This window comes from Erithacus rubecula (genome assembly GCF_903797595.1).
Source record: "Erithacus rubecula genome assembly, chromosome: 4".
In the NCBI taxonomy this organism is placed as follows: Eukaryota; Metazoa; Chordata; class Aves; order Passeriformes; family Muscicapidae; genus Erithacus; species Erithacus rubecula.
This window is the reverse complement of record NC_136686.1, coordinates 57,226,547-57,252,025: the sequence shown is the minus strand read 5'-3', so window position 1 is coordinate 57,252,025 and position 25,479 is coordinate 57,226,547. Positions and strand designations below refer to the sequence as shown.

Sequence of the window (25,479 nt, the reverse complement as noted above, 5' to 3'; positions counted from 1 at the left end):
ATTTGTCTTTTTTATATATATTTATCTTTGTGGAATATGAAACTAAAATTTACATCTAGAGAAAAAAAAAATCCCAAAACCAACCCACATATCCCACAGACCAAAAGAAATCGTAAACAAAACATGATTTGTCAATGAAATTATGAAGGAGAATAACAACCTTTTTTATTGGCAACAATAGGCTTTAATTCTGTAAATTGGCAAGACAATTTGATACAGATACATTTGGCCAAGTTTTATAACACTGAACAATGTTGTAATCTCTCATTCAACTTTAAAATTATAGGGAAGCTATTAGAAAAAATACCACAGCCCTTGCTTAAGACTTTCTACTGAAAAGAAAAAAAAAAAAAGGTACTTAGAAAAAGGCTGAGTTAATGCAAGGACAAGCGACACTAAGAGATTGTTCCTCTTCATGTGCTGCAATGGACACATTCTGACCTAACTTAAAAACACAGACAAAACAATAAAAGTGTGCATACTCTGGCCAGCAGTTAGTTTTACACATACATGATGCAATATTAAACTATCTCTCTCTTTAAAAGGCACATTTCTTTGATGTAAAATTCAGCTTCTGTGGTTCATTAATATATGAAGAGTGAAACAATTTTACCATGCTTGTGCTTTAATAACACAGCTGTACTGGAAGACTGCACCCCACAAAACATACAGTGAAGCTATCAAGGTACAGGGCATGACTTGAAGACTAACAGGTTGGAGATGACAGTCTAACAAGGAATAATTCAAGTCAGCCATTATCTTAAGAATATGTTCTGTGCTGAAGTTATTATTGCTGCTGCAGGTAAGATGAAGAGTTTAAAAATATTTTTTTTATCAGTGGTGTACATCAGAGCAAGTTATTCCCAGACAACACTTAATATATAAACCACTTTTAGATCACCTCTCTAAATTTATAAACAATATAGCTAGTAAAATTTGTCATTAAATTGGTATGCAAGCTTTAGTTCTGAAACAAAGACAAACCTGGCATTTAGAAATCCAATTCAATCTAAAAAATCTATTGTGTACATACATTATTATAGTTGGTAACATTAATTGCTAGTTCAAATCAAACAGAGCTTACAAGGAACTGACATGGTTTCAGTTTTCATTTTTATTCAAATTCCGTGATTCTCCATGGTGCAAGAGAAAGAAGTCATCTTTTTTCAAGCCATATCTTTCAAGAGCTTCATTCAATTTAACCGGAGGATCCAAGTAATACTGAAAAAAAAGAGAATAATATGAGGGAAAAGATACCACTGTAACATTTTTTGAGGGGGGGAAAAAAATAAAATCCTTGCTCTAAAAAACGGGGGGAGGAGAAGGATATTTGTCAAAATGTTTGGGTTCATGTTAAGTTTTTGAAGGATAAGAACGCGGATTTACAGCTGCAGAGTAACTAGCAAGGCTCAGCCTGTCAGCAATAGATCCCTCCGGAGCAAGCGCCGGCCGCCAGCAGCTGCGCTTCCCCTCGCTCTGTGAACCCGCGCTCCTGTCTGAACGCTCGGCTCCCTCTCAAGTTACTGCGGTCTGTTTGGTACATTTTCGAAAGGCTTCGTCAAGCAGCAATCATCAATTTTTGTGCTCCTAAATACACAGTAACATTTGTACCGCGGGCACTAGTAACACAATTTATTGGAAATACTGGGGACAGGAAATGTTCTAGCCAAGCGTTTTATGCTCGCTCCATGCTCTGCCACGGAGCTGCACGATGAGCTGGGAGGGAGCATAGACATTTGACAGATCAGGTGATCACACTATCACGATTGAATTAGGAGATAAGGTGGTGCCACTGATGCAAAAACAAAAGTTGAAAAACAGCTACCAGACAATATCGAAGCAAATGTAGATATTTCCTATTCAGTGCCTTTTTAGTTGCTGTGAAGCTATCTGGGTAACCTTGTAAGACCTGTCGACTCGGAGGGGGGGGAAGGTAGAGGGGAATAAAACATTAAAAAAACATCAAAACCTCAGAATAATTCAATTTTTTCATATCCTTTCTGGCTTTAACTTTGAATCAACTATTAAAAACATTGCTTATATATCTACTAGACAAACATAATTAATAAATACCATACTGACGTACAGGCATGCAGTTCTTACTATCTCCAAGTGATGCACCACTCTTTTTTATTTCTGCATAATGTAATGCATAATACTCCCTGTGTCCTCATCTATTATGTTCCTCAGCATCTGGATGTCAGAAATCCTCCACACTTGCTTCAATAACTCTGTACTTTCTTAACCATGGAAATATTTTATGTAATTGGTTATGAAAAGCTAACCACTGTTTTGAACAGCAGTATATATAGAAACAACTTTTCACTCATACAAAGTTCACATTTTAAGTTTACATTTACAGATATGTAAGTTACACTGCACAAGCAAAGCTTCACTAATGACTGTCTAGTCCTTGGAAATCTGAACTCATGTTTAGTGTTGCAATTTACCTCGTTTGCTAAAGCAAAGGTCCCCCAATGAATTGCTACAGACTTCTTTGCTTGAACATCAATATGGATTCTTACTGCTTCTTCAGGATCCACGTGCTGGTATTTCATAAACCACCTACCAAAACAAAGAACCACTTTTTTGTGTCACCTAATTCAGTGCAAGATTTCTCCTTTACTTTCATTGCAAAGAAAAAAAGAAATATATATGCACGCCTAATAAAAAAATCATAAGCATATACACCTGGACAACATACAGAACACTCAAGATGAGGAAACTGACATATACCAACATACCATCAAACAGCAGTTCATTTGTTGTACTCTCTTTTTGAAGGTTTTTTTCCTTATCTCTATTTTCAATAGGGTAAGGACATATTACTGGTGCCCTGAGGCATTAAGGTCAAAACTTTAAATCCATCCCCGAAAAAATTTTGTGCTAGCAGTACACACCAAAAAGCATGTGCTTCACAGATAGCCCTAGGGAACAGGCAAAACAGAAGAGAGAACTTGACAATTCTTGAAAGATACCAAAGTTTTGTCATGCTATTTGGATTCCCATTGTTTTTTCCCAGCCCATATATGCTTTCCTTCCAGCTTTATATGAGTACTATCACCTAAATGTTTTTTCCAAAAAGAGAAAAGCTTGCTCTTCTGAGCAAACAGATCTTTTATACTCTATAACCAAGTCATCTTTGTGTACAGGTAAGTTGTGAAATCAGGGTTAAGACTGAAGCAAGATAAAAATGCATCAAGTGACATACACTGGAATGGGCTGGATTAAATGATGCCGTTTCAGAAAAAAAGTCACACAGTAATTCCAGATTTTTACTCAACATTTTTAAGGAAAGAAAGGGATGTTGATTCATCCTTGCCATCCTTAAGTCAGCAGTAAAAAGTATCCAGAAACATCACAGATACACATACTTATTAATAAAGTACACCTATAGTTTTAACTTCTGTGTGCATTTTTTGTCATCAGTATATAATTTCATTTTGCTCAAACTGATTTTCCTACCTTGGCTCATAAGCTCCAATGGGGATGGCTGCAAGATCGAAAGGTCCAAACCTTTTACCTATTTGTTCAAAAGCAAAACAATATCCAGTATCTCCTGCAAAGAAAAACCTATTCCAAGGTCCCAAGACAGACCAGCTGCCCCAGAGAACCTTGTTATCATCTGTCACAGTCCTTTTGCACCAGTGTTGGGAAGGGGTGAAGACAAAAGTTACCGCATCATGGCCAGGGACACAGTTCTCCTCCCACCAATCCAGTTCAATCACATTCTCACAGCCGCATCTCTGCATCCACTGCAGGAGCCCCAGAGGCACAAACCAGCGCAGCTCGCTCCCGAAGCGCTCGTTCAGACTGGCCACCGAGCTGTAGTCCAGGTGATCGTAGTGGGTGTGGCTGATCAGCACCGCGTCTATCTTGGGCAGCTGCGCTACCGTGCACGGAGGCCCTCGGAAGCGCTTGGGACCCAACAGCTGAACGGGGGAAGCTCTCTGGCTGAAGATTGGGTCAGTAAGAAATACCAGTTCGTCCATTTCCACCATAACTGTGGCATGTCCCAGCCACGTGACTCGCATACCAGCTCCTGTTTTCCCAGCATCTTCTGGCGTTTGAATAAAGTAAGGTTGTAACAATGGAAGTTCTTTGTCGAGTTCCTGGCAAAAAAGAACATAATATGCATGAGAGATTTCAGAATGTACTTGGCCATGGAACAAAAACTGCATACAAGGCACAAACCAATACAGTCAATACTTGTACTTTGCTTGTGCTTTTATGCAGAGAACAACAACACACACCAGATGCCTTTTTAATGTCCATTTTCCCAGCTACTTCCTCCTAATTTCATTCTAGGTTTCTGCAACATTTACACTTTTCTGTCCAGAAAGAGAAGAGAGTACTTCACTAGGCCAGGAGACCTGATAGAGTCTGGGGGCATTGCAATGAAAGCACTGCAAGGCACTAACAGCATCCTAGGAAGGAATTCCTCCACCTGAAAAAGAATATGTATCCACACACACACAAAGTGTTACTTAACAATCACTCAGGTTTAGCTTATGCAACTAAATGATGCATCCTGTTAAGTCCTAGCACAAGTAAGTCACAGGTGAAAGAAAATGCCATGTTCCCCAGCCACGCTCCACAAAAGCTCTGCTAGCTTTTATCAGGCCTTCTCTCTGTCCTCACTCTATCTAGAAGCAGCATACAAAGGTTAATCTCACTCAGCTAATGTTAGCTATTACAATTCTGCCTTCCCATCCTGCCAATAATATAATGAACATTCATAAAAATAAAATCATTTTTAAGATATACCTAAGGTACTTAGATATGCTTGGTTATGAAAAGGCTCCTTCACCTCCTCTCTTATTCCAGCTTAACAAGTTTTACAGTCCCTACTTGAGTATGACAGGTCAGAGAACTGATCTGGCTGAACATTAATCCAGAGGTAAAAAATACACAGCTCTCATTTTGATTAGCTCAAATTTGACTCTGTGTGTACCCTCAAACTGGCACAAAGGAGGCCATGGTTGTACATTACCCACTGAAATTCACTGCCCAACCACCACTCATTCTCTCATTATGAACCAGTTACGCTCTTCACTGCGGTTTGGTTGAAGTGTTAATGCAGAAATTTTGTGTGTAATAAATAAGAGATTTCCTATTTAAAAAAACCCAAACAACCCACTAAAGAATTTTCTCAGAATTCCTGACCATCTCCACCTTGGTCACAATATGGCTAAGGCTCTCCTCCCCAACACTTACGGTCTGAGCTGCTCACATTGCTTTAGAAGAATTTTCATGTGCTAGGGCATCTTCTGGACTCCTGACACTCCCCTCCCTCATCATCGCAAGTGTCCCAGCACTTCTGGTTCCAAGTCAAGTTCTGCCTGCCATGGCTGCTGCTCTCATTCTCTCAGCCTAGCACAGATTAGCACTATCAGTGAGTTTATACAGAGCTGACCTTGGGCTCCTTTAAAAGTCCAGCTGATGCTGTGACAGTTTAGGACTCCAGGAGTTGCCTTGCTAAACCAGTCCTGACAGCTTCAGGGAAGTTACTTTCTTCACAATATTTTATTGATTTGGAAGGCATATGTTGGGAAAACCAAAGCATGCACATCTCCATCTCCCTGCAATTCTGCTGTAAATAATAAAATATTCATGAAATTGCTTTTTCTGAGTGCTAATGGACAAGACATGCTTACTGAAGAAGTTTCATTACTGTCTCCAGGAATGAGAAATAGATAACTTTATATAAAGTTGAATATAAGATTAGTACAATACAAACCCTTGGCTCATATAAGAAAAATAGGAGTCTTATACTGAGATAAATAGGCTTCTCCAAGAAAGAAGCATCATTTTTTCACCTCTATTTCATTTTAAGTACATGGGAACAACACTGGCCACAGCAATCTGAAAACCACAAAAGCATAAATACTATGACACTTCAATTTTACAAAACAAGAAAGATATGCAAAACTAACATAATACTCAAAAACAGAAATTAGGATAAACCAACAAATTACATATGGTTAAATCAACAAATCTGATTGTATCAAAGAAATAAAACTCAGATATAGAACTTAATAAATTGCTACAATGCAATTTAGGTCAGTTAGTACATTTTTTAATGGAAAATGTTCTTTTTAAGTAGCTGGTTTTAACTTAGACTACAAATTTTCTCAGAAACAAATTGATTTGCTTATTTTTGCTGGCATTTGGCACAAATTAGGTTTTTTAAATTAGCTTTATGCAATACTAATAAACAATATTAAATGGATGAGGAACTGGCCAATTGGCAAATGCGAACAATAAGTTCTTAAGTGGGACTCTGACATATTCTACCAAGTTTTATCTGAGATACAGTTAATTTTCTTCCCAGTAGCACATATGGTGCTATGTTTTGGATTTGTGCTGAAAACAGTGCTGATGGCAGACTGATGCTTTTGCTGTTGCTGAGCAGTGCTTACATAGCATCTCAGCCAGTTGACAGGGGCACAGCTGGAAGCTGGGAGGGACACAGCTGGGACAGCTGACCCCAACCCACCAGAGAGATATTCCATACCATGTGACATTGCACCCAGCAGTAAAATCCGGGGTAAGGAGGAGGAGGTGGGGGACATTCTGAATGAATGGCATTTGCCTTCCCAAGTAACTGTTACATGGGATGCAGCCCTGCTTTCCTGGGAATGACTGAACACCTGCCTGCCTCATGCAAAGAGAATAAATTTCTTAGTTCGCTTGTGTATACATTTTTTTCTTTAACTATTGAACTGTCTTTATCTCAACTCACAAGCTATCTGATTTTTCCCCTTTCAATTCCACTAGGGTGCAAGCAGTTGTGGGTGGAAGTGAGCAGCTGAGTGGGACTTGGCTGCCTAAAGCAACAACACATCTGCACTACTAATAAAGGCTTGACAGGGATGTCTCTGGGATTGATGCTATCAAGTGTTTAGAATAGTCAATTTAAAGGTAGAACTAATCACTATAAAAAGCATTTGTAAAAATCACACAGACAGGAAGACTGATAGATTGACTGACAATCCAAACAACTTCTATCCTGACCTATTTAAATGAAGTTCCATGAACAAAAATTCAAGACAAACTAAGAGCACAAAGGCAGTGTAACTTGTGGATCTCGTACAGAGCTTGGGCTGTTCAGGTTTGTGATACACAGGCCTCTGATCCAAATCAGTGATTCCTCAGAAGATGAGATCAGAAACCAGGCATGTTCTCAGTGCATGCAATTTGTGCTTGGGATTGTCTGGTTTTGGGATTTTCTTTAGTATTTTACAAAAGCACATCAAAATCACCTTTTAAAGCAATAAGCAATACTCAATTCGTAAGATTTCAAACTAAAATACAAGTTCTATTGGGAGCATACTTGACATAAAATACTTAAAACTCAGACAACAGGATAAAGCAATATAATGAATGAAATACATATCTTATGGAATTTCTATCCTGCTATAATACATTTTGTTCTGTCAGACTAACCAGAAACATATTAAAACTAGAATTATAACAGATTTTTGAAATACAGCAATTATGTCAAATCAGCTACCAACAGAAGTAAAACGTGCTTAATACTGTCTTATCTTCATTACCCAAGTAATACAAAAATTCTTCCTGCTGTGTCCCTTCCCCCTCCTTGTTCTTCTTTCCCTTCTAATGCAAAACAAGAAAAAACACATGACAGACTTTGGTAGGACTAGCTGATTATCTTGGGATTTTTGGTGCTTAGTGCATACTGGAATACCACAGGATTTTACAGAAATGAAAACAATCTTAACTGCTGATACAACAACTAATAAAGATCCTCCAATAGCACTGAATAAAGTTATTAATAAAGCCTGTAATGAAAATACAGGAAGGCCATGCATTCTGAATAATGATACAGGCTCATTGTGAAGGCATGATTATAATACATATAGCTTTTCCACAGTGAAGCACAAGCACATATCCTGGATAATATGCTCATTTTTACATAGGCAAAGCACTAGGTACAGATAAACTCAACCTGCCTAGCATAGCAGGGCATCACTAGTCTAACTCAATTTGGAAACTGGAGCAGGAGCTTCAACTGAAGCTCAAAGGACATGCCATCTAGCAGTGATAAATGAAGTATGGAGCCCTTAGTTTGAATTTTAAACAAGTTCAGATGCACTTCACAGACATCAAAATGGCTGAGGACTCCAGAAGTGCATTTCATTGATCCCTATCTAGAGTTTGCTGTTTCTGATTTACTTCACCAAACTCCTGAATAATTAAAGGCACTTAATTAAAAGATTTCCTTTGCAAAAAATAGAGTCAGCCCATAGTTAATCCCAATTGGGTCAGAGAGATGGCTTTTCAACAGGTACCTTGTAGATTTCTTTGTGATCATCCTCTATTGTAGGGATGAGCTGTAAATTAAAGGGGAGTGCTGCAGTTCTGCACTCCATCAGAGCACTGTGTGCTCTGCACTCCACAGTACACCTCAGCATTGCCTTCGAGGGACTTCAGCCACTGCCCAGGTTTCTGACTGGCACTGGGAAGCCATGGAGCCTCTTCTACACATACCAAGTAGGGCAGCAGTCAAAGGCAACTGAACACATCCAGATGTGAACTGCATGAAAAAGTGGCCAGCACACTGCCTAGAAAGCTGTACATACTGGCACAACTGTTGTCACCACAAGGAAGACAACAAATTTAAAAAGTAAATTGCTGGAAGGGATCAAACTGACACAAGTTTGCTGTGTTTCTAAGTATTTATTATTATTATTAAATTACAGCCAAGATGATTTGTTCTTTAAGCATCCCCAAACCTCTGACCATCGTGCATTAATGCCTAACATGGCTGCCCTGCCCATAAAACTGATAGAATTCCTTCCTTCACAGGTAATTCAGGTAAGACAAAACAGAAAGCTCTTTACTAAATACTGGCTGTGAGATTTATAGCTTGTGCATACCTTCCTGCATGCTTAAAAGCATTATTAACACCTGCTTGTTAACAAATACTGTCCTTGTTTGTGCACCCCTCAGCACAGTATTTCTGAAGTACAGTCAACACATCAGAAACGCACTGAGAAGTAATTCTGTCAAAACCTAGTCATCTTCATATCACCTGTGACCATAAAGATAACCCATGGCTTTTCAGTATCCATTACTTGTCATGGAAAAGAAGCTTCTCCTGTCTCCTCCTTTATATACAATACCTGACAAAAACATTTCACCCAGAACAAGTCACAGTGTTAACCAGTAAACTGCCACTGTACTTCAAGTGTTTCAGTACAAATACTTGGTCAGGTTAGTTTTAACATATGCAATTTTTTCTCCTGGTGTACTGAAACTAAAAATAGATTTGTAAGTATTCTCATAAGCAGGTGACAGAAACCATTACGTTTTTATGCAAGAGATGCAACATATGTATTAAATTGCCATCTGGAAAAAAAGGCAAAATTTAAAATATTAGATATGTCATGAAATAAGCTATTTCATGCAACACAAATTAAATTAATAGTATGCTTCATCAGGCAACACATATTAAAAAGGAATGGCTGTAACTGGTTTATGACTCAGCTAGGGGCCAATTTTTGTTTTTATAAATATAAACCGAACTGTATAAATTAAAGCATGTGGAACTAGCAAGGAGACAAAAATTGAAAAGGTAGAAAGTATTAACCCACCTTTTGAAAATAATAAGATATCAAAAAAATCAGAAAAGTAAGACTTAGAAAATTCTCCAGAAGATGCCTAATGACTATTAGTTAGAAACTGTCCTATTTTATTGATTAGAGCAGAGGTAAAAGCAGTCTTAATCACAACAGTAAAACATGGAAGTATTCACCTGCTTTGAGCGTGGCACATTGCTGTTATTTTTTTCCATGAAGGACCATTTCAAAATGTTTAGTAAGGTTGGTGATTTCCATGTTGGCCAGGGGTTGACAAATCTCCCATCTTTGCCTCTCTTTGATTTTGTTACATCCTCTTCTAATCTGTAGTCCAGTCTGAAGCTTTTTCTGAAGGTCCTGGAAGAATCATTGCCCCCGGAACCTCGACCCGAATTCTGACGTTTCTTCACTGCTTCTTTAGGGTACTGGTTACAGGCAGTTGAAGGCTGCTCTTCATCTGTGTTCTTATCCATACCTTTTTCAGGAGAACTAAATCAAATTTTAAATTAATCAATATTTTCTTGGTCTAGCATCAACATGCATAAGACTGAATGTTCTCACACACATTAGAAACAAGCCCGCCTTTCTTGTTTTATGATCTACTGTATTTTTTTAATCAACAAAATATGCTTTTAAAACAGTTTCTGTTACACAAAAGACTTAAAAACATGCTGTGACAAGTAGACGTGAGGGCTTGTTGTAGTTCAGGCTGAATTTTACTCCCTGGAATGCACAGCTTCAGATACTAACACTATTATCTACCAACTGCAAAAGTGAGGGGGAAGGGTTCCTTAATTTACATTTTAGAAGAATAGCCATTCCTCCTGAAACTTATGACATTTAGTGCCGGATGTAATATGATCCTGCAAGTCTGTGCAAGAGACACTGGAACTACACCGTACCTTAGGACTTGCCTATACTGTGATTTAAGTTTTGTAGTAGAAACAGCAGTCTTGTGTAGCATAACTAACACTTTACTTATACCAACACACATGCAGGAAACTCAGAACACAAAAGATATTTGATACTGTTTTATATTTTGTTTAAAATAAATGAAAAGTTTATCATAATAAAGATAAATAACTTTCAAATACAGTTTTGATGCACATTTAACTGAACTGACTGGTGAAAGGCCACATGAAATTGAAAGATTTTAAATCACAGCTGCAACATTCACTCTTAATTCCATTGTGAAATAAAGAAAAGTGAGAAAAATAACTGAGAAAAACTTACTTCTATGAAGTCGTGATTCTGGTACATTTCTTAGAAAACTACAAACTCAGTAGTCAAAGCTCTTATTCCAAACTGCACTTAAATGTTACAGACATTACAAATATAATCAAATTATACCCAAGTTGGAAAAACCAAATATCTCTATTTTATTTTAGAAGTTGCCAATGCAATTCAATTGAATCTAAATGCTTCAATTTCTTTATTTACTTTCAACTGAAATGTTGAAAGTAAATACACTGTTCTGTTAACTTTAAAAAAATGGTTATGATTTAATGAATGCACAACTTTCTGTCACTTATAAATTCTACTTGGTTAAAAATGGAAGATAACTAGTAATGAACAGATAGCACTATTTATAGCTTAGCTGCAGTAATAATTTTTATTAGCAAATTGTGAAGTTTGTCCTATGGAAAACTGTCCACCATGTGTTTTGACCTATATACTCTTTCACTAACTCAAATACTCAGAGACTTAGCTCTACACTCAGAAGCACTGGGCTGATGTAGCAAACATCATTGTCAGAGAACAGCACTGAAGCTCGCAGATTTCTTAGAAATCACATAAGTCACTCTGCCTCCTGTAAGCTCAATTACAGGGAAAATTAAATATATTATTCACTGCAACATTTCAGCTAAGATATTACACGTGTCAGCACTGAACCCAACTGCATTTGCTGATGGTGCTCCAACTTCCAATGCAGAGTCCATTTCTGCTATTTCAGCAGCAGCTGATGACTAAACACTAAATATGGTATCAGCTGCAAAGAATACAACTATTGATAAGTATAGTGAAATTTTCTTAATCATTATTACAAAATAATCATTATCGTGCCATACAGTAGAGATAAAATACCAACACATCAAAATTAATTTCTAATAAAAAAGCATGAACAGCATTCAGAAAACAGCTGATAGAAATTTTTTTACCCCAGTCACAATTTTATTTTATGCAATTGCTTTGTATTCCTGTTTCCCTGCAATTTTACTGAAACCATTCCACTTATGTAGTTCCTATTTAGCATTAGGATACTGTATCTCCATCATAATTTAAATGCAACTGTTGATATTTCTAGGCTTTTTCCTCTATTCCACTAAATGGTTACCAGAATCAGCCTTCAATGAAACACTCAACTTGCTCTATAGCATTTTAAGCAGACGTAAAAGGTAACACAATGTATCAGTGTCACAAAAAGGCAGGTGGAACACCCAAATAATGGTACTGGATATTTTAACTATTACTTTAACTCAAGGGTTGGGTTTGGGGTTTGTCTTTTACATTCCTCAAAGAGCATTTTCAATGCCAAGTCAGTTTATTAATTTAGCAAAGCACACAGACACAGCATAAAACAGCTACTCTTTTAGAAAACATCATAAAAGCAAATCACAAAAGTTTAATCAGATAGGTACTTAATTCCAGGAAATTATTCTCTTAACATCTCACATGTCTGATTTTTTAAATATATATAACTACCATAATTATTGCTTCTACAAGACATTTTATATTAGAGACCAGGGTGCGTAAAGTTTTATTTTTAAGCTTCTGTTTATCTATTCATTCATCTCTAAAATAAGTGAATTTTACTTTTGCTTAAACCTTCATATAAACCTTTGATCTTATTCTGAAAGTACAAACCCCTAGGGGAAGCAGGGATCGACTATGCTGATTAAACAAAGACAATGCTAAAGCATTTAAGGCACTGCAGGTATCTATCTGTCTGCCAACATATTTTCCACATGATGTACATACATTACTTTCATTAGTATTCTCATAAGCAACTGAAGGGATAAAAGACCTCAGTGCTCACAGAATACTTTAAAACTTTTACATGCATAAGAAAGGGAGACATTTACAATCAGTTAAAGTATTCCTGATGAACTGTAGATTCCTTTGAAGTATCAGTCTTGCCAGATCATTTCTGCTCCATTTAAATTGATTAAATATATCCTACAATATTCATGACATAGTTTTCTTATATTGAAGAGGAAGATTATAATTTCTTGAAAGCCAGAAATCATTAGCTTAAAATAAAACTCAACCAATTATTATTCCAAGGAGATTCTTATGCTTTTGCAGAAGAAAGCCACTACAGATAAGGAGATTTGGCAAGTATACATTAAATAATAGAAAATACCCAATCACAAATCAGTTGATTTTTCTGGCAGCTTTCCTAAATTCTTCCCTCCCAAAAATAATAAACCAATTTAAGCTCTTGAATGGTGGCAAAAATTATGAGCTATAGAGAAATGGAAATCAAACTGGAGTAGAATTCTGTTCCCTTAGGAGGGACAGAAGGAGGTATCACATCCCTGGTAAATATTTCTTGTTAAACAGAGGGCAAGTGCACTATTTGTAAGAGGGGCTCAGGAGAAACACACGGCAACCACCCTTTCTCTGTTCTCAGAGATCCTTTGCTCTTGCAACTGAATTCAGAAGAGGAAATGGACCAAGACATAGAAATTCCTAAAGAAGACATTAGTCATGCCAAATCCACAAGGCCAGAAAGTGTTCTAGACAGAGGGATAGAACACTACCAGCTGATGAATCAGACAAAATAACATGAATCAAAATGCAGAGCTCACACATCAGGTTTTCTGAAGAGCAAATCTGTAGATCTGGCAAGATGTGGAATGGAAAATCCATGTCTGACATCCCACTAAACTGGCTTCCACCTGTAAACAGGATATAGCCCTTAGGACAACAGGTTTTGGGTAAAAGGTTTATTTCAGATTTGCTTATATAACTGAAAATTTGGATACAAATATTTTGGCTTTGAGCCTTGTATTTATTTGGGAAAATAACAAAACCTTAACTAAATATTTTAATACTCTCTGTTTCAGAAGAAGGTTTGAAAAAGGATACAATAACATTACAAGAAGCACTCTGCTGTTAAATTTTTTTTTTCAAATGGTTTTTAAACATAGCAGAGCTTCAACTCAAGTTACTTGAACATAGGCATAAAATATATTGTCTTCACCTTTTCCTCCACCCAGTCTCCTCTAGCATCTGCTGCTCCATAAATGAAATGGATGCAGTTCTCCCTACTAATCAGAGTCATGCACAACATGCTACTAAGCATCAAGATGGCCAAAACAGACTTACACTTCTTTTCTACACAGAACTGTCGTCCTTAATTAACAAATCCATAGGCCTGAAAATTTAAGAATTACTATGAAGCTATAGTTCACTGGAACACAACAACTTCCACAAAACTTTACAATTGCCTGGTAAACATGCCATAGCTTCCCAAATACCTTTAATTCTCTGCTTTTTTGAAGTAAAGGGTTTGGTTCATTTTTAATCACTGTCTCTCTGTGTAAACTACATCCAGAACTAGGCTGCACTAATGATCACCTAGAAGAGACAGTACACAATTCCCAGAAAACTCACACCACTGCAGCCTTACTAGAATAAGACTGAGCTTTTTCCATATACAGCTACACAACTCTGAAGTTTTCTTTCATTATACATATTTTTAATGACTGCAAGAGCATGCATTTTGGCTTGAAATAAAACAAAAAATTGTTTCAGTTAGAAGGGGAGGTATTTGCAAATGCTAGGGACCATGTAAGTAATTGGCTCCCACAAGCTTTACTATCAAATGACTTCCAGCTAAGTTTTGGCTCTGCTTTTATTTTTCCTTCAAGTCTGAAATTGGCTGCTTTAATTAATGAACAGTTTGAGACTGGAAAATTCTGAATGCATTTAAACTTTTATTGTGCAGTACTTCAAGCTGTTCCATCTTACCACTGTAGACTTACCAGAACAAGAACCTGAGCATTCTGTGAACTGTACACTGCTACACATCTTGAAGTTTTCTTTCACTGTACCTATTTTTTATCATTGCACAGCAGTTGCACCAGCAATTATTCCAGATGCTCTTGGCAGGATTTCACCCAAAGATCTCTCAAGCTTGCATGTGAGTACTTCCATTATTTGAATCACATTAAAAATTCCTAGTGTTGCCAAAATTTTCATTCAACAGATCTGTAAGTGTCCTGATTCTACACTGCCCTTGTGTACTATTCAAGAAAGACCAATAAGAGTTGATGACACAAAAAGGAATAGCTCTCTCTATAAAGAGCCTCATGGAATTAGAGTAACTCCTTTATCATTCATATCTAGCTTTGAGGATCAACAGTAAAACAAAGCAAAGTTTTATTTAGACATCATGGAGAAAAATAAGATTACTTACAAATAAAAAAAAAAAAAGTGAGGCATCTACCCATAGTCATCTGTTGTTAGGCTTATTCTTTGGCAGCTGTACTACTTAAGCAGCCACTACCATGAGCCAATCCACTTCTGCCCTCACTATTCACCCAGGTTTGCAAAAACAAATACTTTTGTCCACATGGTGAACATAGTCTAGCTGACAGTCACTTTTTACCTTACCATCCCTAGAGAAGCATTAATTTTCACCTACATCACTGAGCAACCACGCATGTGTTTATATCAACAAACTGGTTAGGACAGGGAAGGGTGAGAACAGGAATATATTGTTGTAAACAAAAACTACTTATGCCAGCACTGGTCTAAAAAAAAAAAAGAAATTAAATACCCTCCATTCAGAATTCTCTGTGTAGCTCAGTTACATGTACCACCAAGTTAAGTTCAGCAATTCCTCCTACTCTTTCATTTTCAATCTGTTCCCTTCCAAGGTTTCATTTATGCTTAGTACTGATGATGCTGCAACTCTCCATTTATCTCCTTAGATATTAATGTTTCATATTATAACCAAGCACATTCAATAGCTACCTACCACCCACAAGGCAGCCCACTCCCATTACTACACATTCCACCTCTATTTTGCTGGTATTCATTAGGGGAACTAAACCAACAGAAAGTTATTCATGCCTATCAGCTACACCTTTGCATGCCTCCAGACACAAATGCAAATAGGCCTCAGAGTCAGGCCCATCAGTAGCCCCTGAAGCCAATTATTTCTCAGTGCTGGGTTAAATCTGACCAGCTGCAGGCACTGTATCAACTGAATAAAGATCCTGGATCTGGGACAATACATAACTACTTTCCCTTTGTTTCCAGCTGCCCCAGCTGATTGTCCCTGTCCAATATGAGCATTCTGAAGTCCCCAAACATGTCTGTGAACTGTAGATAATATGACAGAACGTTTTTGTTACATGCATATTCTGTTTAGGTTGTGATCCCTGATAAGACAGTGGCTGTCCATAGGGGACACACAGCAGAACAGAGATGACAGACCCAGGAGCCAATTTCTTTAGCAATACAGACCTTTAAAATATATTATTTTACTCTCTACCCTCATCTTTTACTGCAGTCTTGAATAAAAGAGCCCAAAAGTTGGCTTCTGGCCATCACATTTGAAAGAGCAGCCTAGACTATCATTATGATTAAGCACAAGAGCAGTGTAATTCTGTGGTGTTGCTGAAGCAGTCACCAAAGGCAAGCTGGAGTCAAATCTCCCTACACCAGAAAGAAAATTGCTTTCCTTTGCTCTCCTTAAACAACTAGTTTCATATGACTAGGGAAGAATGTTGAAAGAACAAGAGCTAGAATCAAAGTTTTCTTACCTGCTCTGCAGGACTGAGACTGACACACAGAGAAGCAAGGTTTGTGCATTACAGCTGTGTTATGGTGCACAAGACAATACCCAGGTCACAAATCAAATGCAGTCAATTTTTAAATCAACAAAAAAATAAGTGCAGATAGCACATGCACACAGCTGTTCAGGTAAGTCATGGATTCCAACAGAAATTACAATTTCCACGGATGGCCTTTCACACTTAGACAGAATTTCAATAAAGCTTTTCCAAAAGAGCAAACATGAAACTTGTACCAACCCAGCTCCTGGATCCAGAGCCCAGCTTTAGTGTTCTAGCACCAGCTGCACTTGTGTAACTACTTATGCAAACAAGTAGTTCATTAGTTTCAGTTGGTTACTGATGTGACTCCAGTCAACGACAGAGGAACACCTTGCCAGGATGGGGTTCACTGTTAGAAAAATCTGGTGAACTTTAAAGTTGAGTATTTAAAAACACATTTTAGCCATTCCTGTGTGTTACCAGCCTCTACATCTTGGAGTTTAAGTTATGATGCCACTGAAGCTGTTAGCATGTTTTTCTTAATTAAGAAAATGTTTTAAAATATTACAAGCTCACACTCCATCCTAAGGGTAAAGGTTTTCCATCTAACATCTTGATGTCAATTAGATATGACTAAACCCAAGTGCTATTACACATAATGAAATTAAGGTTCCACTTGAACATGCTGTGGGAGAAAACTGATTTCCTTTGTAGCTTGTGGTTAGAAAGGCAATGTAAGAACTGTTTCCATAAAAAGGCACAGAAATCATGTTAAAGCTTTGATGCATAGGATCCAGAGTTCATTTATCATCAACTCCAGCACTTTATGTATGCAATTGCTATCTCCACCTCATTTATTAAGTCTTTTAATTTTATTTTTACTTGTCTCCCACACTAGAAAGGAACAAATACCTATGTAAACTTCCTCTAGACTCACACCAAGAATAATCCTTTAAAACCCCAGATGTCCAGGAAGTGCAGCAACACCCAAGAACTCCATTTTATTTTTAAGTTAATAGACAGTCATAAAATTTTGTTTATATTCATTTAAAGGCTTGTCTATTTTGATTCCCTCTTTTGAGTTCAAAGTCGAGGCACATTGGGTCCAATGTAATTTCTCTGCAACATGAAAATACTTCCCTAAATTCTTTCTCTCCTACTACATTTTCAACATAAAATCAACTTTTGCTTATCCTAACAGCATTCTCTCTCTCACTCTGTGTATGTACATGCACCCCATATATACATGGATTTACAGAACTATTTATAACATTTGAATTCAAATGTATTGAAATCAAAGCAAATAATTTCCAGGTCAGCTAAGATAAGGAAGTGAAAAGTCTTTCTTTGTTGAAATAGATGTTTTTCTTGAATGCACCTGTTCAAAGATCAGCTTCAATGTAAGTTAAGCCAAAAGGTCACCAGCCTTTCCAAATAACTAAAGATCTGAATATCCAATCTTCATATGGAAAGCCAGAAAACACATTGAATACAGCACCCTTATAGTTCTTTAACTGAAACACACCCATCTTAAGAAGAAATTCCAAGGGACAGTACACAGACACAGCAAAATATCAATACTCAAGGAAACTGGAAACACCACAATACGTAAATGTTTTTCATTACACCCTTTTTTCCTATATATAAAGGGCCTTTGATTCCATCCCCACAACTCTAGATTACAATATCTTCATGTACTCTAAACAAAACACAAAGTGTTTTGGTTGTTAGTCAACAACAGAAGTTTTAATACTAGAAGTTCTGTGTGGTTTGGGTTTTTCTTCTCACGGAAGAGTCAAGGCATACTTCCAACACAAACATGAGCCATCTACTAATTTTCAAGGCACCATCCTAAATATGTAGGTGTTTTAAGGAGACAAAGTGTTTCATGTAAACACATCTTAATAGACACAAATAAACACCATGCTATTGCTACATTCTTACCAGAAACAGTTGAACATCACCGAAACCTTCCCTCAAAAACCAGTCCAAAGCATGTTAAAAATATTTCCATATATTTTAAGTAATAAAATCTGTTATCCTATCATAAGCCTTACCATGCAGTAGGACTTACAGCTCCAACCACAGTAAAAGGTCTTACATAAGGGGTAATTCTTGACAGAAATTCTTTAACACCCAATTTTTCACTCACACATCTTATCAAGCTTTGTTTTTCACAGTAGGTGCACGATGGCAGTAGAGTTTTCACAGTGTCACTTGGCAATGCCCAGTTCTCTTTCCTGAGCAGCTCTGCCAGGGTTACCTGCTTGGGCACAGCTTTAGGCTATTCAAACCCAAACAATCCCTTCCTTGTACCACTGCTAAACACCAAGATGTTACATGCCAAGAGTATAGAACACAAACCTTATTACCTAGACTTTCTAAGAATATTTAAACTAAGCTAAAGAGCAACATTTAGTTTACAGAAAAATCCTTGTTACTCAAATCTTTAGGCACAGGGTGATCAAGTGATTTTCCATGGTCCTGGCTCTTTATGTATTAGTAGGGCTCACACTGCAACGTATAAAGTTAAAGCAATAGACTGAAAAAAATTAAAGGGAGATCAGGAAAGGACTCACAGATGTGACAAAAAGCAAAACTAATTTCACTGCAGGTGTTACGTATGAAGATACTAATTAATATAGCAGTATTTCTGTTTTTCTCATCACAGACAAAATAATTGCCTTCCTTTTTGCAGAAAATAGCTTAAAAGCTATTTCTGAATGAAGAATTAACAGTTTTGGTTCAATCTTGAGCTTATAAAGGCTGAGAAAATAACATATTTCTCCTGGCTATACCTTAAATCTACTTAGTTAATGCAAGTGAATAAAATTATATTAATGGATTGCTTCCCCTTAAAAAGGCTTCACATCTCTTTTGATTTGAGGCCAAGCAGAAGCTGAATAACTGTTATTTATATCTGAACAGTTTCACTGTCACCCTTCACTTCCTCATCTCCCAAAAACAACTCTCTATCATAACTAAATCAAACAGGGCTTTCCAACCTCTGGGTATTAAAAATTCTCATTATTTTTTATAATAGGTATTTCAGTTTGAGATAATGTAGGGTAGTTTGAAAACAATTGTTGCAATAATTCTTGGATTATTAAGAAAAAAGAATATTCTTGTCTTCCTCAAAATGTTATCTAAAAATAAGATGAGCTTCCTACTTTCTTAACTGATACAGCTGCTACTATGAATAATAATAAAAAGTGGTTTTCCTGCCACTATATTTAATTTTGATGCCACTTTAGTCAGTGCAGTTTGAAAATGAAAGTAAAAATACTGAAGTAGAAATAGTACTTTCCTTTTAAAATAAAAACTTGCTTCATAATCGCCATTTAGCAAATGGAAGAAATCATAATCGTCACCAGAAAAAAAAAAAACATTTCTGCATAAGTTCACTTATTTAACTGCATGCAGTCAACAAACACTTTCCCCAAACCCTTGATAGAGATAATTGACGATCATTGAGATTATTTGACTGCACTAATTACATTAAATGACCTCCTTAATATCCTCTACTTCGCACTATACAATGCGAACCCCCCTTCACTACAATAAACATCTGTTCATACTTCCTCTTCAAAAGAAAACATTCTCCAAGCCCCGACACTATGAAGCGGATTTTTTTTGGGGTGATTATATAACTTGTTTCTTTCCGAGCGCTGCTGCAGCGTTTACTGTGAACTGACAGCAACGAAAGCCTTGCGCTGGGAGCGAACGCAGGACCTTTTTCTTGCGGGGTTTCTTTCACCGGTGCGAACGGATCCCCGGTCGCAGCTGGTTTTGGGGCTGGCGGCGGTCGGGGTCTGTGCCCAGGCAGGGAGCGGGGCAGGGCACACGCCGAGCTCCGCGGGCAGCCCGGCAATGCCGCTCCTCCCCGGCTCGCCGGCCACAGCACCTCGCCCGCCCACCCGCGAACTTTTCCGAGCGGGTGCCCGCGCCCGCTCTACCCCGCTCCCACCGACTCCCGCAGCGGCTCAGCCCGGCCCCCCACACTCACCGGCGGGGCCTCGGTACCGCGAATGTCTGGAGAGCCCCGCTGCCGCGCTCGGGGCAGGTGCTCCGCTGCTCCGGCCGCCGGCCGGGCTCTGACAGCGGCAGTCCGGGCAGTGCCTCCCCTCCGGACGGGCACGGGGCGGGGGCCGCCGCTCGGCTCGCTCCGGTTCCCCCCTGCCCACAGGAAGGCGCGGGGGCAAAGACCCCCGGCCCCAGAGCGCTGCTGCCGCTGGAGCGCCGCTCACCTCCTGGGCTGCTGCTGCTGCCGCCCCTGAAGAGTCTCATCCCCCTTCTCCTCCTTCTCCTCCTCCTCCATGGTGCCGCTCCACCCCTTCCACGGCGGCAGCTCTGCAGGTCTCCGGTAGGAGATGTTGAACGGCTGCGGCATTCCACCTGACCAGCCCGCTGCCGAAGGCAGCGTGACGAGCTGCAGGGAGCAGTTCCACAGTGCCCGGCGCCCCACCATGGCGAGCAGGGGTTCCGCGGCGTCCAGCCCTTCACGGTGGCGAGCAGAGGTCACCACACATCCCGGCCCTTCACCGTGGAGGGCACGGGCTCCCCACAGCCCGGCCCCTCACCGTGGCGAGCAGAGGTCACCACACATCCCGGCCCCTCACCGTGGAGGGCACGGGCTCCCCACAGCCCGGCCCCTCACCGTGGCGGGCACGGGCTCCCCACAGCCCGGCCCCTCACCGTGGCGGGCAGAGGGCACCACACCGCCGGCCCCTCACCGTGGAGCGGCGCCGCTAACAAGATGGCGGCGGGGGGCCGTGTCTGGGGGTACGGGGAGCCCCGGAGCCATGGCGGGACAGCGTCAGGGCTGCCGGCACAGTCCGCCCCTGGAGGCCGGACTGTTCTCGGCACCGGGGAAAAGGAGGCGCTCAATTGTGCTCCGATGGGAGGTAAACGCTGCCTGCAGTCCCGTTTGGGAGCACTAGAATGCTCCGACCGCCAGGTGCTGCGGTGGAAGTGTCCTGGGCTCGGTTCTTTCAGCAGTCCGGGGCAGTGCCGCCATCCCCCCGTACCGGCCCTCATGCGTTGTCCGGGCGAGGCCACCCTCCGGCAGAACAGCCCACCCTGCAGATAGCTGTATCCCTGCGGCCTTGGGAAGGTAAAACTCGTGTCCAAGTCACTTCACATGCTGGCTTACAACCATTCCCTCACCCTCTGCTCATATCTGACAGAAGTTTCCAAACTGTGGTGTGAGAAGTGAGGCATTTTGAGGCACCCAACCCAGAGGAACTGGGTTCTCTGAAATAAATGTGTATTTTAAAAATATTTCCTTGCTTCCTTAAGGACAATAGACGGCAAAGAACAAAGCTATGTGAAAAACACTCCATATCTAGCAGCAATATGAAATCTAAGACTATCTGGAGTGCTGATAACATGTTTATCTTGAAGCTTGAGACTGGATTTATGGTTCATAGGTAAAGAAATCCTGTCTATGTTCAAGGCCAAAGTTCTCTATGCGTGTCTTGGGAGACTAGAAATATGGACCTTACTCCTTTGTTACCTGTGTTTCTCTTAGTTTTCTTAAGGTAAAGGAATGATAAAACTATCAAGCTGCCTTGTTCTGTATGAGGTATCTGTTTTCTATGTTCTTTACATATTGATACAGATATATATTGGTAGTGCTGATCTTTGCCAGTTGAAATTCCTAGTTTATTTCTTACTTCTGCCGCTTCTCACCAGACATTTCCTGATTATTTCATCTACCACTGTGCTTAAAGCTGACCTGGCCTTGTAGCAATGACTTTAACTCATAATTATTAAACACAAATCTATATTGAAGTTATTTCTACTGCAGCATTATGGAGTCTAAGATCTCCTGAATGATTAGATGATAAAGCTGTTCAGATCAATGACCACTAACATTAATAATTACTGTCTATGTATAGAAATCTGTGTAAGCCACTAGGTAAGTGCCTCCAGGCTGGTAGTAGCTGATTGCCAACAGTAGCAGATTTGGGGTGCTCATCCTACACTTCAACTGAGTTTCTCTAAGTAGGCAGCCCTGGCTCCATGTGTGATGTGGAAGTAGTTTGTGTATCACCAGTGCTACAAAGCCACAGCTTGGGAGGCTCTGCTTTAGTAAGTGCATTTTGTCTGTACTGCAGATACAGATGTCAATGGTTGGAGGCTGTAAGTAAAGACACCTGGTATCTGTGAAGCATGCAATTTTCAGCTTGAAAGGAAACATACCTGGTGAAGAATGATACTGTTTTGCTGTTCAAGTAATTTCTAACACTGCTAGAAAGTGTCTATCAGTGTATTGCCAACTGTGCCACACCAGCATGCACAACATGAGAAAATTCCACTCCAGAGGTGCTCTTCAACAAAACCAGGATTTTAAACTAGTTTCCTGTTTCAGTATTCCCTGGAGCCAGCTGAGATCTCAGTGTAGTCCTTCTTCTTTAGTGGATTTGATTTTTCAATGTCTTATGCACACAAACACATCTAAACTGAGGAAAAATCCCAAGGGAATATTTGTGCCCAAGTAGTTGTGTAAACCCACAACAGGGATCTCTCTGGTTCTTAATATTCCCCAGACATACTAATATGCTTAGAGGACTGATGTTATGATCTTGCAGGAGTTGGAAGCCAGAAGTTACTAACAGATGGGAAGGTTCCAGCCATCTGTGCATGAGGTAAGAATTTTTGCTTGGCATCTAGTCTTAAGAAATGAAGATATAATAATTTTATTTCCATCAGTGGGACGTACTCCTGACTATTCATGCACTTTCACTACTCAGACTGACCTTATATATTGTCCTCAGTTTATGAAAGTAGAAAAGTTATGAGAGCTGCTTTGTACTGCAGAGAGGCACAAATACAGAGGGATAGGAGAGTGGGTTATTTAGGGGTCAGTGCATTTCTCTTTCTTCACAGTGAAATTGAACAGCTGAAACAGAATAATTTTTAATTGAAAATTTTGGGGTATACCATTTCATTAACTACTTGGAAGGATAAATTCCTTAAACTAGCTTAATTTGCTTAATACAACAACCTGTATCTTAATTAGAATCGCATGGTTAGTATTTCATGAATTTTATCTGCAGTGGTGTCCTTCCCATGGAGATAACACATCAATCATGGGCATGACTAACTTGATTATAAAATTTCTCTTGATGAAAGATTTAATCTTCTTCAAAACTGAAGTTTATCAGTATTTTGTTTAGATCTCTCAAGTGTAGTGTTAATGTCTTTTTCGCAAAGTTTAATTTAGTTGGTTGACATAAGCTGATACTCATTGTCTTGGCCAATAACTGAAGCACAATCTAAAGCAAGAAAAAAAAATAGAAATTCTTACAGTTAAGATTTTATAGCTTTATAACTGAACTGTCTGAACTTAATTGAAAATCCTCCTAGATGACAGAGTAAAAATGTTGTGCCATCTCTCACTCCATCCTAGAATATCAAGTCATAATCCAAAATCTCTTTTGGCTGTGGTTTGCTATATACTAGGTAATGTTTACTGTTATAGCACAGATGCAGTTTATTGCAGAAAAAGCCCCACACTTGCTGGAACCGTTTGTGCTGGATATCTGAGTGAAATAAACTATTATAGCAAAAACATTTTTCATCACTCTAATATTGGCCATACAAGAATTTTTACTAACATAGAAATTTAGCACCAAAAGAAATTCTACTGGACTAATAAAAGCCTCTCTAGCAAAACTGGCCCATATTGGGACATAACTAGAAAGCCTAACCTTGCCCTTCTAATTGCAGTGTGCAGAAGTACCCACCCTCTTCAGGAGGGAACTTGAGGGAGAAAATTTGAAATTTTTGAGGACTGTAGAGAAGGAACTTATGAGTTACAGTTAATGCTCAAAAGCACGTTTTGTTTTGTTTTACGTGAAATACTCTCTGATGCCCTGCTGGTGTACTTTAACTCCTACCTAGGGAACACAACTGGGGAAGATAATAAACTGGAACTATAACAGAGATAACTCTGTGTTAAACCATTAACAGGCCAGGAAGATTCTCCTGCCCTGACATTAAGTTCTCCAATGCCTGTATTTTCTCAGAGATAAACCTTCCTAGCCCTGAGGAGCAGCTGGCTGTATCAGAATTGCTGTTAAAAGTCTTACCAGGCCCACACTAATCCCTGATGCTTGGGGACTAGGTGGAAAAATGCTATTCAGCAAAACTCAGGTAGCAACTTTGTAGTGATTTATTGCTTATTAAAGAGAAGTAATGTCCACCATATGTTGTAATTTACTGGAACATATCTAGCCTAGACAACACCTGATCTTGAGATTTAACCTTGTGTCTCAGAAGAAATGAAAGTTTTTAGCATTGTATCCAAAACTGGTAAAGCTTGGCAGTGTCATTGTGAACAAGCACTACTATGAGATGATGCTATTACAGTCAGTACCTGACACTGTATTGTTATTGCATAGCATTTTGCAAAATTGCTATCAGTAAAATTTACTTAGGAAGTTCAATTACAGAGTTTAAAAGGCTGCATCAGATCCAGATTTCTTTGTGAGGGGCATTGTTCAGAAATAAAAAATCCTCACCCTTTTGCAATTGAATTTGTAATTGAGCACAAGGTAGGGTAACATATTTAGTAAACAGAAAAAAAACCCATTCTGGATTTACAAAGGAGAAAAAATTAAGGATATGTAGAATAGCTTCTAACACAGGAACTATGTCTTGATATGAATGTCTTGACTTTTGATTGTGATTTAGAAATTGCAGAACATTGTGCTGTTTTCATTGCAGGCAAGATGCTGACAAACTGTTTCTTTGTGTCTAAATGCATTCCATGAAGGAAGAGTGTCCTATCATTTTTAGATTGATACTAAAATGGATTGAGTTTGTGAATTGTCCTTTGTGTAAGGGAGTGTTTCTCATGCGTAGTGCCATGACTTGAATGTGAATGTTAGCAATTGTGAAGGTCTTAACTATACCCTGTAATTTTAATTTCTGATATGACCAGGACACTGTCTGAATATGCAATGATCCTTATTTTCATGCCATTTATATATATATATATAATTTTTTTTTTTTTTTTTTTTTTATGGCTCTAAGAAGTATTTGTCTCTAGCTCTGTGTCTTTATTCACCACAGAG

The 25,479-nt window shown here is 38.9% G+C and overlaps 1 protein-coding gene and 1 long non-coding RNA gene across 2 annotated transcripts; one reads left to right on the top strand and one right to left on the bottom strand.

The window, feature by feature from the left end:
- Positions 1–161: 161 nt before the first annotated feature.
- Positions 162–20,997, bottom strand: NAPEPLD (N-acyl phosphatidylethanolamine phospholipase D). Its single transcript, XM_079303174.1, has 5 exons — positions 20,644–20,997; positions 9,782–10,094; positions 3,466–4,112; positions 2,451–2,565; positions 162–1,221 (listed from the first exon to the last, which is right to left on the bottom strand). Exons 1-5 carry the CDS (start codon positions 20,862–20,864, stop codon positions 1,102–1,104), a joined length of 1,416 nt encoding a protein of 471 aa, XP_079159300.1. The 5' UTR covers positions 20,865–20,997; the 3' UTR covers positions 162–1,101.
- A 263-nt stretch (positions 20,998–21,260) lies between these two features.
- On the top strand, positions 21,261–24,556 carry LOC306800819. Its single transcript, XR_013773924.1, has 3 exons — positions 21,261–21,509; positions 22,990–23,046; positions 24,430–24,556. It is a non-coding gene; the product is annotated as an uncharacterized lncRNA (long non-coding RNA).
- The last annotated feature ends 923 nt before the right edge of the window (positions 24,557–25,479 follow it).